The sequence below is a fragment of the Petaurus breviceps genome, unplaced genomic scaffold (genome assembly GCF_028583685.1).
Source record: "Petaurus breviceps papuanus isolate PSGF00001 unplaced genomic scaffold, PetGlider_PUasm1.0 90762, whole genome shotgun sequence".
Classification (NCBI taxonomy): Eukaryota; Metazoa; Chordata; class Mammalia; order Diprotodontia; family Petauridae; genus Petaurus; species Petaurus breviceps.
The window spans coordinates 668,145-685,019 of NW_027187339.1; the positions used below are offsets into that span (position 1 = coordinate 668,145).

The 16,875-nt window shown below is 48.9% G+C and overlaps 1 protein-coding gene across 14 annotated transcripts in view; it reads right to left on the minus strand.

Annotated features, from left to right (window-relative positions):
* Nucleotides 1–339: 339 nt before the first annotated feature.
* Nucleotides 340–16,875, minus strand: part of CAMK2G (calcium/calmodulin dependent protein kinase II gamma) — a 59,871-nt gene continuing 43,335 nt past the window's right edge. For 3 of the 14 annotated variants that reach the window (XM_069068271.1, XM_069068268.1, XM_069068280.1), the window contains 9 exons: nucleotides 11,034–11,096; nucleotides 9,125–9,169; nucleotides 8,650–8,698; nucleotides 7,362–7,478; nucleotides 5,456–5,531; nucleotides 5,004–5,098; nucleotides 3,455–3,535; nucleotides 2,677–2,921; nucleotides 340–2,327 (listed from right to left, as the gene is read on the minus strand). In XM_069068271.1, coding sequence (XP_068924372.1) covers nucleotides 2,689–2,921; nucleotides 3,455–3,535; nucleotides 5,004–5,098; nucleotides 5,456–5,531; nucleotides 7,362–7,478; nucleotides 8,650–8,698; nucleotides 9,125–9,169; nucleotides 11,034–11,096 — 759 coding nt within the window. In that variant the 3' untranslated portion in view covers nucleotides 340–2,327; nucleotides 2,677–2,688. Of the gene's footprint in view, nucleotides 2,328–2,676; nucleotides 2,922–3,454; nucleotides 3,536–4,995; nucleotides 5,099–5,455; nucleotides 5,532–6,390; nucleotides 6,517–7,361; nucleotides 7,479–8,649; nucleotides 8,699–9,124; nucleotides 9,170–11,033; nucleotides 11,097–13,765; nucleotides 13,799–16,875 lie in introns of those variants that run through there. The other 11 variants (XM_069068273.1, XM_069068270.1, XM_069068281.1 and 8 more) reach the window with 10 other exon arrangements.

Below are 16,875 nucleotides of genomic sequence, written 5' to 3' on the forward strand. Positions count from 1 at the left end.
GAATAGCGGTTGAACTCCCAGCAGGGAAAGGAGAGTTTGGCACAGTCGCGGCCGTTTGGGGAGGGCTTCGGGCGCCTAGCATCCGCTGCTTCTCTGGAAGTGGACCCTTGTAAAAGGCCTGAAGCTGGAGTCTGGGCAGTTCTGTCGACGCCCGCGGGGCCCCCTTTCCAGTTCTCACCCTAACCTTCCCCCATGTGCCTCTGTGGACCCAAACATCCCAGAGACGGTGGCACACGTACGTGTGTGTGTGACCTCCTGGAACAGACTTGGAACCCAGCACTCCCCCTCCCCCCTGCTTCAAGTACTTAGCTATGAGCCCCCAAAACCAACAACGCCGTGGACTGTTTAAATGTTATTTTATTAAATATCTTCAGTTCAAGGTTTCGTTGTAACAAAGCTATGAAGGGTCTACCAACATTCAGAACAAACACTAACTAGTTTTTAAATTATTTCTATGTCATCATGCAAAAATTCTGCATCAAATGCCTTCCATTTCCTGTTTAAAAGGTGATTTTTTTTTTAATAATCTAAATTCTATAGATGCTGACGTTAGCCCCAGGAGAGAAGAGTAAGAATGCTAAGGAGAGGTGGGGCTCGAGCAGCCGATATCAAGCTATGGGTTTCAAAGACCATTTGTCTCAAAAGACTGCAAAACCAAACCATGTTGTGAAGTTGTCTGCGTGCTGGCAATGCAGAATACAGGAAAGGAAAGGGGGCCTGGGGCCCAGAGGATGGGCATGCACACCGTGCTCCACTGAGTCTGACCAAACCCAACCGAAGCTCTCCCATCTGTCCTTTTGGGGCTTTCAGCTCCTCTCCTGCCCCTTCTCACTACAGCTTCATACTCTGAAGGCACTCCAGGGACTCTGGGGCCTGCCCACCTTCCCTGGAAAGGTGCAGGTAGGTAGGTATTTGTGCAGAGGACCCTGGCATATGACCAATTTGTCCTCAAGCACCTTTCCTCCTTCCTGCCTTCCCTCCCTTGTGGCAGTAGAACCCCCTGGGAACAGGAAGGAAAATTGATTTGAGGGGAGCCATGACCCTGGGCACCTCCTTTTTTGGGGTGCATGCAGGGTAGAGGAAGGGGAAGGCCCATGCAGACTCTCCAGCAGCAATTCTGAGCCTCTGTTGGTCAGTAGAGAGGCCTCTTGAAATAGGGACACCTAGGCAAGAGTTAGACAAGCCAACTCCAGTGATAAAACGAGATGGACAGTCCCACTTCTTCCATTCCCACTAGGGCACTCCTTAGTGGCCCCAGGCCCAGATGAGGTTTGGAATTGGGGGCCATCACCATGAAAAAAAGCAAGACAAAGACAACTGGAATCAGCACAGAAACAGAACTGCCCAAGGCTACAGGGAGAGTGGTAGGCCCAGTGACCCAGGGCCCAGCTCCATCCTGGCCAAGTCACACCAGAACAAACAAGCAAAGCGGCAGCCCCTCCCCCTTCCCAGCTGGGGGCCCAGGCCTTGATACCCAGACCCACGATTGGTTGTTCATCCTCTAGAAATGAATGGATGAGGGAAGTACATTTCAGACTAACACACCAGGTTTCTGCCTGCTTCCTAGTGGACAGATTTCTGCAGCACCAAGTCTCCCATCTACGTTAAGTGGAACAGTACAGTAAAATCCCAGCCACGAGCCCTCCATCTTGGAGCCACTGCTTTGCAGGGCTGCCTTTGCAATGGTAGCTGCCTGGGGATGATGCCATCTTCCCCCCAGGGAAGGGAAAAGTAAGCCCCAAGCATTAGCCATCTCATGACCTGCTGCTGCTTTGGCCCTCCTTCCCGGCTCACGTGCAGACTCTGAAGAAGTCCATTCCCAGGAGCCCCGGCTGGGCAAGCCACCTCAGGGGCTGCAGAGATCCAGGTGGCCCTGCCCAGAGCTGCTTTTGTGGCCTCCAGCAGGGTCAGCGTCAAGAGTTATGGCCTGGCCCTTCCCGGAGTCCACAGGGATTGCAAACCTGGGTTCACTCACTGCCAGGTAGATGAGCCTGCTGCTCAAACTTGCACCCTCTTGCCAGCCTGGGGGGGCTGCAGGTGGTTTTAAAACATGATCAGCGGTATGGATTCCTTTTTTTTTTTTTTTAAACAATCTTTTTTTCTTTTTTCTTTTTTTTTTTAAATGTAAAAAACACCTCGGTACAGCAGAGACAGACACGATGGACGGCGGGCGGGCTGCATGCAGGGGCGTGCATTGGTTGCTGCCGCTTTGTAATTTTAATTGTTTTTAAACCTCAAACGAACATGACTGCCGCTGTCACTCAGGCCCTCCAGAGCCGCTGGCTGCGAAGGTTTGACCTCTGGCTGGGAATCTCCTAACAGCACTGCTGGAGAGAACACAGCAGCAGGCCATAGGAGTGAAGGGTAAGGGTAAATGAAAGGAACTTCTGCCCCCTTTGTACTTGTAAACAAATCTACCATTCCCAGGGGGGCCAAGGAGACGGGCCTGTGTCCAGGGTGAGAAACATAGGACCTTTTCCCCTACCCTTCCCTCATTAGAAAATGAGGGCAAGCACCATGTCTCTTGTTTTGTTCATATAACTGGCACCCAACAGAGCATCTTGCCCATAGGAGGCATTTAATAAATCCTAGATCAGTTGAAGTAAGGTCCTAGAGGGGATGGTATGACTTTCCTGTCCCAAATGCCCACCCTGCCTCCCAGCACCCGGAGCTAACCTGTGGGAGAGCTCACTGCAGCGGGGCAGCAGGGGCCCCTGAGCAGTGGTAGTGCACGTTGAGCCATTTGCCATCACGGCGATGCCAGACCCTGGTCTCCTCAGACTGGCTGGTCCGAGGCCGGCCCTGGCCATCAATGTACTGGGTAAGGCGTATGTAGGCAATACAGGCAGCGTCTTCGCCGATGACATGCACGTGGGGGTTCAGGATGGTAGTGTGGATGGGCTTGCTGTTCTTAGACAGTACTGTAGAGAGGAACAAGTATTAGGTCTGCTGTTGAGGAATGATCTAGCATCCCCTCCTGCCTTGCTGTCCAGCACCATCCCTTAGTGCCAGGGCCCCAACATTTCTCCAAAAGTTTGGGGCTCACACTATCTCCATCAACAGCTGCTGCCACAGCTTAGGCTGTGATAATACTATCATCTCATCAACTCCCTTTATCTGAATACAGCAAAACCACTGACTTGGAATTTAAAAAAGCCCACTTGTGACAGGAAGTAAGACAGTTAAAAAGCCATGACCACCAAAGCGCTTGATCCAGGAAGTTCCCAGGGCTCACAGAATCCTTTGGGAAAAAGGCAAATGGAGCTGGGTGGACAGATCTCATTGCAGACAGTGCACCACGAATAAAATGTTGCTTTTAACCATTTAGGCTCATGTTTTATTGAGGGACAAATCTAATTTTGGTTAAAATCTAACGATGAGAATACACAAGATTTCTTAGAGCTCTGGACTTCAAGCCTTAGTGAAAAGCAGTTTAGATAATCCAGGGTTTTACCTTTGAACAGCTGGAATACTGGGGACAGGGATGGAAACTGATATGGAGATGGATGAGTGATGGCATCAGAGCAGGGCTGGGCTGAGAAGGTGGGAGGGAGAGAGAAAGTGTTTGTATCAGGAATGGGGCAGGGAAATGGGCGTCTAGCCCTGGAACGCCAAGGAGTCCTCGAATGCCTTCTCCAAAGAATTCCAGTGAAGGGTCACCCAAAGAACAGCAGAGAGGTGCATAGTGGGAATGAGTAGCCTCTAACACATTACAAATGGACTGCAAGAAGTGGTGTCAGGGATCTCACTAGACAAATTTATAACTAAAAGGTCTCAGGCTTAAATGAGGGGGAGATCCAGAAATCTTCTTGCAGAAGAGGGTGGATCACATAAGAATGAGGAATAATGTGTGGACAGCCTGTGTACTCCTTCACAGTCAAGAATTCTAGAGTAGGCTTCTCAATCTGGGACCCATGGAACCCCCACCACAGGGTCTGTGGATAGATTTTAAGGGGTCCTGTAAACTTGGATGGGGAAAAAAGTCTCATCTTTATTTCAACATATCTGGTTTCTTTGTTATCCTGTGTATTTTTATTTTAAGCATTTAAAAACATTATTCTTAGAAACAGGAGATCCATAAACATCACCAGATTGACCACCAGGGGGTCCATGGCACAAGATAAGAAACTAGCACTTCAGAGCAACAGTTCTCAAAGGCTGGTCTGGGATCCCGAGATCCCCCCCTTCAGGGGGCCTGCAAGGTCAAAACTATTTTTATAATAATAGTAAGTTTTAATTTCAAATGTGGTAAATATTAATAGATAGAACCCATATGAAGAAAAGCTTTTTTCTCTCAAGTGGGGAGCATGGTGGAAGGCAGGGTAGGATCCTTAATATTTTAAGAGCCCTGAGACCAAAAAGTTTGGGAAGAGCTACTCTAGAGGAAAGCCTCTCAATGCTTTAGATGGATAGATTGTGAAAGATTTTGAGGCTTGAATGGGTGTGGCTGGGTAACCAGTCTGAACTGATCACAAATCCATCGAAGAAGTATTTAAGGGCTTGAAATTCAACACCTTCACTTCTTTCTATCTCAATATTTGGAATTCCTCCCCAGGCAGATGCATTTCCCCACATCCCAAACAAGGATGTATCTGTATACTGGCTGGAAATTAACCCCCTCACAGCCATTGAAATTGTCCCACAGCTTGTACTCTCACCCTGATTTTAAGCTGCCCTATTGTAAATTTTACAGACAATTACTAGTTTACTTATTTGGTGAGATCAACCCAGGTGTGTCATTTAGCAACACTCAAACTGCTGGCAATCCAGAGGTCTTGGCCTCAAAAGCGGCACTGCCTTCCTGGCAAGTTTACAGCAGTCTTTGGGGAAGGATGTAGATAGAGAAGCAAGAGGTTGGGATAAGCAGAGGGTACAAAAGGGAGGGCCGGCAAAGGGGAAGAGAAGGCCAGTGCAGGGATTGGGAAGTGGGCAGCAGGGGGTCAGATGGAGGAAGAAGTGACAGGAGGCAGGTGGGAGGATCTCAGCAGCACGAACCCACTCACGATTCTCAAAGTAAAATTTATGGAAGTCCATTCCCTCCACCAGGTTGCCAAGTGCCTCAGGCTCGAAGGAGGTGAGGCCCGGATCGCAGATCTTCCTGTAGGGGAGAGCCAGTCAAATCAAGATTTTCAGGGACCTCCCTACATCCCTCCCTCCTCATTGGCCCCAAATTAGACATGTGCTAAGAGTAACAGTATTGATGACATAAATACTGGGACACAACCTAATCCTTTGGTCCTCTGAACGTCCTTGTTATCTGGCATCTATATTAATCCTGGCTTTTCCTTCCACCCACCAGGAAGCTCTAAGACCTCGAGAGTTGCTTCCCTAGGCAAGGCTATCCTACGTTCAGCCTGAGAGGCTGAGATTCAGCACTGTGGTCCCCACAAGAACCCCATTTACTTTCTAGGACAGACACCTTGAGGTCAGATGGACACCTCCTTCTAGTACTCACGTGTAAGCATCAAAATCCCCATTGTTGATGGCTTCAATCAGTTGCTCTGTGATCTTAATGATCTCTTGTTTTCGAACTGTGGGAGAAAAGCCCTGCAATTCACCTGCATGGGGTTGGGGAGAACCCCAGGAAAGCCCTCCCCATTCCTTTATAGAGCCTCTTTGACTTTAGGCAATTATCTTCTACCCCCTGTACCTTTAGGGTTCATCACAGAGCAGACCTTTCCCATCATTCCTTACCCTAACCATCTGCAGAGAAAAGTATCCTGCCCACCCCCATTAAGCCCCCCAGGACAGTTGATTGGGTATGGGTCTCTGGCTTTTGCCCTGTTCTTATATCAAGAAACAAACCAAAGCAAACACCCGGGAGATATATGGGGAAAAGACTCTATTGTCCAAGTGGGACATGGGATGCAATACTAATGATCTTCACAGGCTTAATATCCCATCCTGGCTAGGTGAAGCCACCCCAAAAAGGACACCCCCCGAACACTCACAATCTTCCCTCACTGCTAGGTATTCAATCACCCCTAAAATAGCTCTGGTCCCCTAGGCCAGGGGAACCAAGCCCCCCTGGCTATAAGGATTTCAAAAGGACCAAGCAGGAACAGGAGATGCTTGCAGCACAATGGGGAAAGAACTGCCAGCCCCCATTCTCTCCAGAGGTACAAAGGGGTGAAGGGTTTGCCTGTGTTAGCTGAAGACAGAAGCCAGGGCCCCTGATAGCCCCACACCAGAGAAATGGAAAGAGACCCCCAACCTGCTCCAAAGCTCCCACCAGCTAGCAAACCAGGCTGAGTCCCAGGGGGGATCAAGACTGAGCTCTGGATGGCAGGCAGGCAGGCAGCCAGGCAGGCAGGGCTGCAGCCCAGGGAGGTCCCAGAAGCCGAGGGGCTGGGAGGGGAGCATCCTACGCTCCCGGGGCAGCTCACTTACACGGAGCGCCACTGTGAGCAAAAGGCACCACCAGAGAGAGGGAGGGCTCGGATTGAGCACGTGCTAACCCTGATGGGAGCCCTGGCCTGTCCCAGGCCATAAGCCTTTCCTCACAGGAGCGAGCGGCTGCAAGACAAATGCAAGCATTAGAAAAGCATCCCGCTGCAGCCCAGTGTGGAGGTGGGGGGTGGGGGGAGCACAGCCAAAAACCAAAACCACAGCCAATGAGGGGACACAGCCAACACACCAGATGGGGGGGGGTAAGGGGGTGCATAGCCAACAGTCACAAGTGGGCAGGCAGCAATCAAGAACGCCATCAGCCTTCCAAAGGGACACTCGTGCAAGCGCACTCTGACACACGTACCTCCCGCCCCCATCAAGACCTCTGTCCCCATAACATCATCTGCTCAGCGGATCTGGCTAGCTCAGGGGGGCTGGGCCCAGAGGCTCAGGAAGATGGATGGTGCAAGAGAAGGAGGAGAAAAGGAGGGTGGCCTCTACACCAAAGTATAACTGGCAATTGGGGGAAAGCCCCTCCGGGAAGACCACCCAGACTGTGCAACACCTCCCCACATCTTCAACCACTTCTCTGGCAACACAAAATTCTGCTGCTAACCACCATCCTGCTTGATGATGGAGCCGTCTGTCTCCCATCCCATGGCCTGGCCCATGGCCTAGATACATGGTGATTTCTCCTGTCTTTTTCCATGCTGTGCACTTCCATGATCCTTTCCTAGGCTTCAGGGGCACTTTCCCTACTTGTCTTTCTCTGATCACGCCACTGACTCCATACGTCTTCCCCCAACCTAGAACCCCACCCCCAGGGCAGAGGCTGTGCTCCAGAACCTGGCTAAGATGTGGCAGCACCACTGGCCTGGCTCCTGTTGGTGGTGTTGCCAGAGACAGCTTCAGTGCAAAGGGAGCTGGGCGACTCTGGAGGGGATGGGGAGCCGTGCCTCCTTCCAACTTACTGGCTGAGGAGCAGAGAGAAGGCTGGGGCTGCATGCCTGCTGAGGGGGCTGTTCTGTCCCGGGGGCTCCGTCCATCAGACCCCAAGCTGCTGCGATCCCCAGTGCGGAGCTGGGCAGCTAGCCGAGCAGGGGAGGGTGGCCAAAACAGACAGAACAAGGCAGGTGAACACGCAAGCCAGACGGGAACCCCCAGGCCCATGCTACTGGAGAGCTGGGGCCACGGTGAAGCCTCAGGCCGCCGCTGGGCACTGGCCCACATCCCAAGCCACTGCCTCTGCCCTGAGGCTTCCCAATCTGTAGCCTGCACTGAGAAAAGTGGAGGGCCCTGGCACAGGGGCCAAGGACTACATCTTTACCTCAGACAACCTTTGTGACCAGAACTATGAAGACCTTAGAGCTGGGACATGCTCAGTCCTGTCACTGAACATGGGACACTGCCTTCTCAAGAGGGGAGAACCAGCTCTTGGAACAGGGCAGCGGCATCCAGTGCCGGCTTCTTCCAATATACCAGCATACTTTGGGTACCATTTATACTTTCTCCATCCTAGCCCTCCCATGACCAGGAAGTACTTCTTATACCATGCAAAAGTCTCTGATTTCTATGGTGGGCTTCAAAGTTCTATCCCTTTTATTGGTCCCTGGTGGGTACTAAGTTTTGGTGAGCTCCCAGTTCTGCCAATGTCCCTCAAGTTTGGCCTGGTGGAGATGGAGAAGAGGGAACAGATGAAAGGAACAAGAACCCCAGGGGTCGGGAACCCATATGTTTTTGCAGTTTGTTCCATCACATTTTTTCTATTCCAACTGAGATGATACCTGTGATTCTAGGTTTGGAATCTCCTGGAGGAAGGGTGGCTTGAGACCCATGATCCCTCCACGTGTGCGTGCGTGCATGTGTGTGTGTATGTGTGTGTGTGTGTGTGTGTGTTCTTTTTAATTGCTCTAATGACCATTTTCAGACCTCCTTGGCTTTATGATAGGGATGGGCAAGTTCATGTCTGAATGTGACATTCCCAAGGACCAATAATACCCATATTTTTAGAAGACAGGGTTCCCTGCCACCCCTAGGCACTACTTCCTGAGACTCAGCATCAACAAAAGTCTGGCGATTAGACAGGCTCACAAAAAACTCCCTCACACTTGGGATGAAGGTAAGAAAGGCTCTTGTTCAACCCAGCTGGATCCCTTTCCTTCCCCTCCCCCAAGACCCTGCTGCAAGGAGGCTGAAGAAATCCCTACTTTCCCTTGCAAAGTCAGCTATGGAAAAGATTCCCTCTCCCGTGTATCTTACCTTTGAGATCTTCATCTTCAGTGGTGGTGTTACAGCTTTCTGTGGAGCCCTGCCAGACAAAAAGAGCATATTACTGCCCATTTCGCCCTCAAAAGCTAGGAGGATCAGAAAAGAAGGGAGTGGGAGGCAGCTCCAGGGAAAGAAGGAATGAGCAATGACTCCCTGAGCCCTCCTATAAAACTCCATCCTTGCCCACCAGAGACACAGAAGGCCAAGGAGTAATCAGAGCACAAAGACACTCCTTTCTGAGGACAAAATACGGTTGGTTCCTCCAGGACATACAGCCCCAAACCCAGGCTGGCTGTCTCCATTTCAGCCTAGGCGCCTGTTGGAAGTGAATGAGGGAAATAAACCCTCAGCATCCCTTAGGGTACAGGCCCCACAGAAATGATCTAGCCTTGATCCCTCTTTCCCACTGATCCTATGCTGACTCCAGGCTGAAAAGGAGGCAGGCAGGGCCAGGGACCGCACTCACCTTGATCCCGTCTGTTGCATTGTGTACCACGGTGGTTTGGGGTTCCTGTGAGAGGAGAAGAGGGGAGTTGCCCTCCTGTCTTGAGGTAGGGCTGCAGCTCTTCCCAGAGGGGCTCTCTCCAGTACCCCCAGGGGCATTGTGGTAGCTGCCTGGCAGGAAACTAATCCCAAAGGACCAAGCCCTCCAATTCAACCTCAGCTGATGGACCTTGGCCTAGCTGGGTTTTCAGATAAGAATAGATACTAGTGCCTAATTCTGGAGGGCTAAGGGGAGTTAAGAGGTCATAAGATGATGAATTTGGAGCTGGAAGGGACCTCAGAAGTCATTAAGGCCACATGCCTCATTCTACAGGTGAGGAAACTGAGGCCCAGGGAAGCTGTGACTTGCCCAAGGTCACAGCTAGTAGGTTTCTGAGGCTGGCTTTGAAATCCAAGGTCTTTCTGACACTAAGCCCAAGGCTATCTCCATTGTACCATGCTTCCTCTCCATATATACAAGATAGAAGTGGGAGGGATGAGAGGTTCTATCTTGATTTTTCTACTTCACTTTTTTTTTTTCTCCTTGAAAGATACTTGATCTTTAGAAACCAATGGGAAGCAGATACCATAGCAGCCAAGAAGATGGAGTCATAGCTAGGTAATGTCAGCTAAGCTCCACTAAGGAATACCGAGCAGAGACCAGAGGCTCACAGGACCCTGAAGGTCCTCTCTAGACCCACAAATAAAGAGGTTGGGGCCTGGAGAGATCAAGAGATCTCTCCACCCAAGGTACTATGGGTAGGTAAGCATGCAGAGCCTTCAAACTCAGGTTCCCTGATTCCAAATCCAGTGTTCTTTCAACTACCCTGCACTGGGAAGAGGGAATAGCTGAAAAAGGAGGTATGGAAGGAGGGCAGAGGAAGAAGTCTCTGTCTCTGCTGCTTTCACCTTCTGACTCCTCCCAAAGCTTGTCCCTGTCGGAGTACCTGAGCAGTAGGAGAAAGGGCCTGCTACAACCTCCCTTGGCACAGAGCTGGCCATGAGAGCACAGTTCCCTCCTTGGAAAGAGATTTATAGGGACAGCTGGAGTTCTGTTGGCTGGGGGTTCCCTAGGAACTCATATCATAGATATAATCCATAGCTGGAAGGGGTCAACTAATCCAAATCCCCCATTTTTATGGATGGAAAAACTGAGAACCCATCGAAATTAGGTGATCTGTCCAAGGTCACATAGGCAGCAAGGTACCAGGTGAGTGAAGAGCCAAGTTTAGATCTGACCTCAGACACTTAGCTGTGTGACCTTGGGCAAGTCATTTAACTTCTTAGTCTCGATTTCCTCATCTGTAAAATGAGTATAATAATCACAGCCCTCTCTCATTGGGTTGTGAGGAGCAAATCAGAAACTATCTCCAAAGTGCCTTCCGAGCCATTAGGGCTGGCCTTAGTGGTGGAGCTGGGATTTGAAACCAAGCCCCTCTAACTCCACAGCCAACACTCTTTCCACACCTTTTCAGGGAGCCCCAAGCCTGGCTAGCTCCACTGCTCCGAGCCCAAGATCAGCTCAGACTCAATGTCTTTGGCCACACTAACCTCCTGTCCCCCCCTGACAGCAATACCCCTCACAGCCCTGGCCCTCATGTGAAGGGGGATATAGCTTCACCTCCATCTCCCCTCCCCAAGAGTAGCAGCAGCAGTGGGGGGTAGGTTGGGGAGCAGCAGCCATGACGGGATCAGAGAGGGGGGAGGAAGGCCAAGCAGGGTCAGAGGCGGCCCGTGAAAGGGAAGGGGCACGATGGTGCAAGAAGCTGCTCGCTCTATGGCGGCAGGGGGATGAAAAAGCCAAGGGGAGAGAGGAAGGAGAAGAGGCAGCCCCCGTGGGAGAGGGAGAAGGGGAGGCGAGCAGAGGTGGAGAAGCTGGAGTCAGGAGGTACCATGGCCGTCTGCAATGGCGCAGGCTCTTGGACTGGGTTTACGAGACTGTTTTTGTTGTTGCTCTGTAGTTGAGACAAGAAAACAGATGGTTTAGTCCCCCCGAGTTAACAAAGCAGCCCAGGTTCTTGTCCCAGCCCTCCCTTCACCCCTGGCCCCGGCCCCATTGGAGCTTGGCCTGAGGCAGCCTCCATTCTGCTGTATACATGGGAGCGATGGCTGTGGAGATGGGTGAGGGGAGCGGACAAGAGGCCGGGGGGGCCCCCCAACGCCAGGGACATCTGGGAGCAGCCCAGAGGCTCCCCGTGCCAAGGGAATCTCTGGGAAAGAGCAGTCTATAGTCTGCTCTTCAAGCTCCTCTGTGGCATTTCCTGCTGCTGCCAGGTACCACTTCTTCTCACACATCAAGGAAACTCAAGATTCTTCTCGTTTCACAGAGGCTAAGAAGGCTTCTTATTCTGGGTCATAAAGAGATAAAACCATGACCAGAATTTGAGCACTCTTTTGGGGCCCACTTCCCTTTTTCCTCCTTATTAGCTAAATCACTCACCCTACAACATCGTAGAATAAAGCTCAATGAAAAATGGGGTCTGGATTTGGAGACCTGTTGTTTCTTCAAAGGGGAGAGAGAATCTCAGAAGCAGGAGTATGCCTCTGGGCCCTGATTTCACCAATGGTTACTGATTCTTGTCCTGGGGTCCTAGGTTCAAAGCCTATCTGCTGATTCAGAGTGACAAGATAGGGCCATACTGTTCCACTCTCTGCTTGGTAAATGCTAGAACAAATAAGACTGCTCAGAATGAAAGGAAACTATCAGGAATAGCTAACTACATTTGACAAGCGAATTCCAGGGCTACAGCAGGTGAGTGCAGATAGGCTGACTGTGTAGTCAGTAGCTAGCACAGCTGGGTACTGTAGCTTTGACTCTCTAGCCACAAAGTATCAACTCCATCCACAACATGGCAAATAGGAAGCTTCCTAGCCAGGAAGATATCCCATGTTGAATTGCCATGGGCCAAGGATGGACACCTCTCCTTCACTAAGACCATGGCCAATTCCGCAGTGGGAAGTGACAGTCTAATCTCCCTTCCCCATGACCGCCTGACCTTAGAGCCCAGAGAACAGTCACATCCAGGCATCTCTCAATACTGCTCAGAGTCCACAGCCTCAATCTCTGTGCAACCATATTCCTCAGTAGGCTTCCAGTCTCAGCATAGGATCAGGCTAGAAATGAAGTAGAATCCTTGATGCCAGATACTCAGTGGTTGGTGGGAGGTAGGCATCAAAGCAGACCACACCTCCCACACCTTCATAGTTCTCTATAATTATGCTTGGACAGACTGACTCCCTTTCCCTTATGTCCTGGGGCCTCTCTGTGCAGTCCCTTGTACCTGACCCAAAGCCAACAGAGGAATATTATAGGAATGTGTAACGATCAGTGTTTTGTCAAGAGAGGGAACTCTAGCAGTAAGAACTTTCTCCGCCAACCACAGGCTGACTTGAAATCAGTTTTAGAGATGGAAGGGACCATTAAGGTCATCTTGCCTGACATCCTTACACATGAGGAAACTTAGGCCCAGAGAAGTTAAGTGACCCAAGGTTACACAGGTAGTATGTGGCAAAGCCTGAATTTGAACCTAAATTCTACCCTTAGGTGGCTTTCAATCTCAAGTTCAAGGTAAGGGATAGCACTTAAGGCTTGGTACCGACTGTTACTAGGAAGTCACAGGAATAAGAGACTATGTGCTGGCCCCCCTATGATTGGAGGAGGATGAGATCTCACAGGAGGTATCAGGGATCTCGGACCTCTGTTTCATGACAGTCTCTGCTCCACAGCTCCCCCTACCCGCAGTCATCAGAGAGCAAAGTTTTCTCAGTTTGGCTGCCAGAGCTGAAATCCTTAGTTCTGTCAGAAGGTTCTTGGGACATCTTACCTCATTAAATTCTCCCTGTGGGGGTGAGCTAAGGGCAAAGTGCACTCCAGTGAATGGTGAGTCATTGTTCCCTTAGGGCTAGGGAGCAGTATCAATAACTTCCTGCAGATCTCCTCCAGCCTGAGCCAGAGATAAGAAAAGTAATGGGATTTGCATCCTGACCTCTCATTTTAGTGGCTGCATCTGCAGAAGTTCATGGTGCCCTTGTCTCATTGGGTCCCATGGAAAGAAAAAGTAAATTCTAGGGGAAGGCTCCTTGCTCTACCAGGCTTTATCCTATTGGGGAGAGACAGGAAAGACCAAGTTCTGGCTATGGCTGGAGAGTTAGTATTCTTGCCAGGTCAAAAAAGCCAAGAGACTGAGAACAACAAGGTACATTCCTTTGAATCTCAGACAAGTATTTGGAGGCTGCCATATGGTGAATCCCATTTCAGGAAGAGGCTGCTGCTGGCCAGGAGAAAAAAACCAAAACCAAAAATTTCTCCTTCCCAAAAGAGAGTAAGCTTCCTCTCCCTGTGCCTGGAGATCTGCACCAACCCACTGCATACCAAGGCCACCTCCTGCCCAACCCCCACGGCAGGGGGTGCCGCACCACATTTCAGTGCTCGTTTTCCAGGCCATTGGGGCTGCAGGGAGGTGAGAATGTCCCTGTGCAATGGCCCCGGCCACACCTGCCCGCCTGTGACAGATGTGGTGGTAATGAGCACAAGCAAACGTGCATGGTATGAGGATGAGTATGCATGGCTGGCGGGCGGGGAGGCAGCACGGGGTGGGCAGATGGGTGGGCAGGCCGGGCTCACCATCAGGTGCACGCTGGAACTCGACTTCCTTTTCTGGACACACCACAGCAAAAGGGAAAGAGAAGGGGAGAGAGGTGAGAGAAGAAGCACAGAACGGCCTTGGATTAGTGCATTAGAGCAGCGGCTCTGTATCAGGGTAGAGAACAGGGGAAAAGAGACAGAAGTGGCAGGATTAACAAAGCACCTGGATGTACACACACACACACACACAGGTGTGCACACACCCTGCACAGAAACAGCCTGGAGCAGGAGGCAGACCAGACCCAATCCTACCCCATAGGACACTGTAAATTGAAGGCACTTTCCCCGCCAACCTCTCAAGACACATTCTATCTATCTCTATATATAATTATTGCCTTGGTCAACCCTATGTTCCAACCAGACTGGCCTGCATGTCTCTCATCTATGTGACTTGCACAGGCTGTCTCTCTCATTGGCTGGAATGTTCTCATTCCTACTCCTTGAATCCATAATTCCTTTCAAGGATCAACTCAAATGCCAACTCCTTCTTAAGGCTTAACTTGATCTGTGCCTTTTCCACCACTATGTGCTAGCAACCCCTCCCAGAAACCATTTTATATTTACCAGTCTGTGTTCAAGCTGTCCATTCTTTCCTACCCCTTTCCCAAAAGAACATAAGTTCCTTAAGGTCAGGGACTTTTTCTTTCTTTCTTTCTTTAGTGGTTGTTTTTTTTTTTTTTGGTCTTTTGTGTCCTTAGCTCCTAGCATTGTGTTTTAAAAGTATACAGCAGGTGCTTTATAAATGCTTGTTGAAAAAAAGAAGCAATATGTGAACTACTCTTATCATTCTTGACTCTCCTCTCAGATCTGTGATGGTGGTGGCCTCTTCTTTGTCTCCTTGCTGTTAACACATGTGAAGAAAGGATCCTGGACGGAAACTCAGAGCCCTACCCCTGACCCAGTCCTGCCTGATGATTTCTTTACATGAACCTTCAGAGTGACATGACCATGAACCAAGATTCAGGCTTCTGACTCCTGCTAAGGGAAAACCTCCTGAGAAGAGAGACCTACAAATCCAACACGTTGGGACATTTACCATCATTTCAGAAGTCTGGGTTTTTAAGACCAGTGCACATACTTGGATATTTAAAATGGATTTGTGAGCTTCTATGTATTAGCAGGTCCCCCAATGGCACACATGGAAACCCTATCTGCATCTTCTCGTGTCCTCATCTAACCATGTCTTCCCATAAATTGTTCACAGAGAGTCTGCACAATGTCAAAAAGGCCTTCTACATCGGATGTTTTAGGGGTAGCATTCTATCCATTGTTGTCTTCACCATGTGACTAGCCCACTTTTTTTTCTGACTGTAACATTGTTCTGATGGTATCATTTCATACTGTGTCTTCTGTGTATTTCTTCATCTGAAATATGCTACAGCCTTTTCAATTAATCACCAAATATTTATCAAGGGCCTACTATGCATGAGACCCGAGACCCTATGTGCTGAGCAATGGGCATATAAAGACAAAAAATGAGAATTTCTGCCCTCCCACTGAACTTGGAATTCTTCCATGAATTCTATGTTTCATACAGCAGCCTCAGAAGATTGCTGCTGTTATGAAGACAGGGCCTTTGTTTCAGGGAGAAGATAGGGGTCATCAAAAGCAACAGACAATTTCCCAAGGCAATCCATCCTGCTTGGCTCCCAATTCAATTGAGTCCCAGTTCCAATGATCATCTGCGATGCCCATCACCTAAGATATACGTACTGATGGATACATGCTAAATGCCTGTACATCTACCTGTAGAGTATTAACTGAGACAAAACAATCTTCATCCACTTGGATTTTTTCCATGTGTATAGTTTGGCTGAGCTCATCTGAGTGATTATAGGAGGCTGTGCAATGTTCTGGAGTTTGATATGATCAGCATAATAGCACCTATTAATGGGTCCATTTGTAGGACCCTACCATCTATATGGAATCCCTCTCCAATTTAGACTGTGAAGGACATCCATTCAGACGGTCAGAAAACTGAAGAGTAAATGGCTCCCTGTTTTACACCTCATAAGAAATTAATAATCCAGGGGGTCATGAAGTTCTTTTTTAACATCTCTCTAGGAATTCTGTGTAATTTAAAAATATACTATACATGGGGAAAAAAATTTAAAAAAAAATTATATATATACGGGAGACACTTTGAAAAAATGTAGTCTGACATAAAATGTCATTTGTGAAAGTTTCATACTTTTACCAAGAATGCCCGAAATATATGTGTAGATTTTCCTCATTATGATTTCAGAATCTTTTTCCATTTGTTATCTGTATACCGTCCCCCTTCCAGCTTCACCTATAGGTATACTGAGGAGGGTCTCACATAATTGAATCCTCTCTACTGTTTTGCCCTCCTTTGCTTCTCAAGTATTTAATGAAGTGATACTCCTCATAATCCTCTGTTCTCATCCTTCCCTTAAGAATTTATAAATGTTTATATTCTCAACTTTTGTTGCCTTTGGATGATCTCTCTCTCTGTGCTAGGCAAGATCAAATGTTTACTGACTGAAGTGGTTTGTAGGCTCTATAAGTCTCCTTACTGTGGCAAATGACTTAGCATTGGTTAAGCCTTCTTAAGGAAACAGTGACAGTCTGTGTTGATGTTTGGGTTTTAAAATCCACTTCCCATTTTTTGGCATCAACAGCTTATTGAAATCCGTCCAGTTGGAGCTGTGTACAATCGTATGCCATATCTTCTCATTCCTTCTTCTAATTTGGTGTGGATTTTTATCTTTGTTCTAAAAAGCCAAGGACTTGGCTCTACCCCTCACTCAGAAATGACTGCTGATTCCTGTCTATGAGAAGAAAATCATTTTTTGTGACATAACTTGGTTTTCACAATTTTCTAGCACTTCCTGGCTCTCTTCTTGAAGAAAAATAATGATAGAAAGGCTTGATGCTTTTGTATAACAATTGCTGACATTTACAGAAGTGCTTTGAGGTTTGCTAAGCCCTTTACAAACATTCTTTCATCTGAGCTTCCTAACAATCCTAAGATTTAGCTATTAAATACAACTATTACCTTCATTTTGCAGATGAGGAAACTGAGGTTTGGAAAGGCTAACTAACTTGTCCATAGTCACTAGCCCTGG